At 51.4% G+C, this 817-nt stretch overlaps 1 protein-coding gene across 1 annotated transcript in view; it reads left to right on the forward strand.

Annotated features, from left to right (window-relative positions):
- Positions 1–345, forward strand: part of FASTKD5 (FAST kinase domains 5) — a 4,795-nt gene extending 4,450 nt beyond the window's left edge. The window contains exon 3 of the mRNA XM_009331856.1: positions 1–345. Coding sequence (XP_009330131.1) covers positions 1–110 — 110 coding nt within the window. The 3' untranslated portion in view covers positions 111–345.
- Positions 346–817: the final 472 nt, after the last annotated feature.

Consider the following 817-nt stretch of genomic DNA (forward strand, 5'->3'; position numbering starts at 1 on the left):
AGCGTCCCTTCTGGGAATGGTTTCCTCTGCTCAAACGCACGCGTTCGGAGAAACTGAGCTACCTCCATTACAAAGTGTTCAACCCAGCGCTGCTTAGCAGGGCTGGCTAGTCTGGTGTACTGCTTGCTCAGAGGCTGACACAGCCTCCCAGATGCATCTCTCTTTCTGACCGCTGATTAAAATGGTCTCTGAGTGTTGGTTAAGTTTTTGGCAGGTGCTTTGTGTGCTCAGGCTGCCTTGCTAAGTTAGCCAATTCTGCTTTGCTGACAGTCATGTGTCCCGCGCTCTCTTTTTGTACCTAGATCCTCAAATGCTTCCACGACAAATAAAAACTACTGTCCTATTCATTTTTCTCCATGATTACTTTTTTCTCTGCCCTAAATGAAAGTGGATGGATTTGGTGACTTGCCGAGAGCAGAACAGTGTCAATGCTGTTGTGATATTTGGGAGAGAATTGGGGTGACTTTTAGCCATGAAGCTGACCTGGGTGCCAGGAACACACATACGTATTTCCTTACTGGTCCCATCACCGTCGAGCTGGGGCTGGTGGGCACGCAGTCAGAGTTTCTCCTTTAGGAGCTGTGCGTGAGCAGGACAGGGCGTGAAAGCTGAGCGGCGAGATGGAAGCTGGGGCTGAGGGTCTGGGGGGCTCTGACCCTGAGACATTAATTTCTTGCTCAGCTCTCGGCGATGCCTAGCAGAGGGGATTTGCGTCCTGTTGACCCTGTTGATAACGTCTGCCGCCAAATGGGGCCCACAGATCCACCTTGAGGCGATTCCACTGCCTGGGTGACGATGAGTCCTGTGCAAACTAGAG

Source organism: Pygoscelis adeliae, unplaced genomic scaffold (genome assembly GCF_000699105.1).
Source record: "Pygoscelis adeliae isolate BGI_AS28 unplaced genomic scaffold, ASM69910v1 Scaffold209, whole genome shotgun sequence".
Lineage (NCBI taxonomy): Eukaryota > Metazoa > Chordata > Aves > Sphenisciformes > Spheniscidae > Pygoscelis > Pygoscelis adeliae.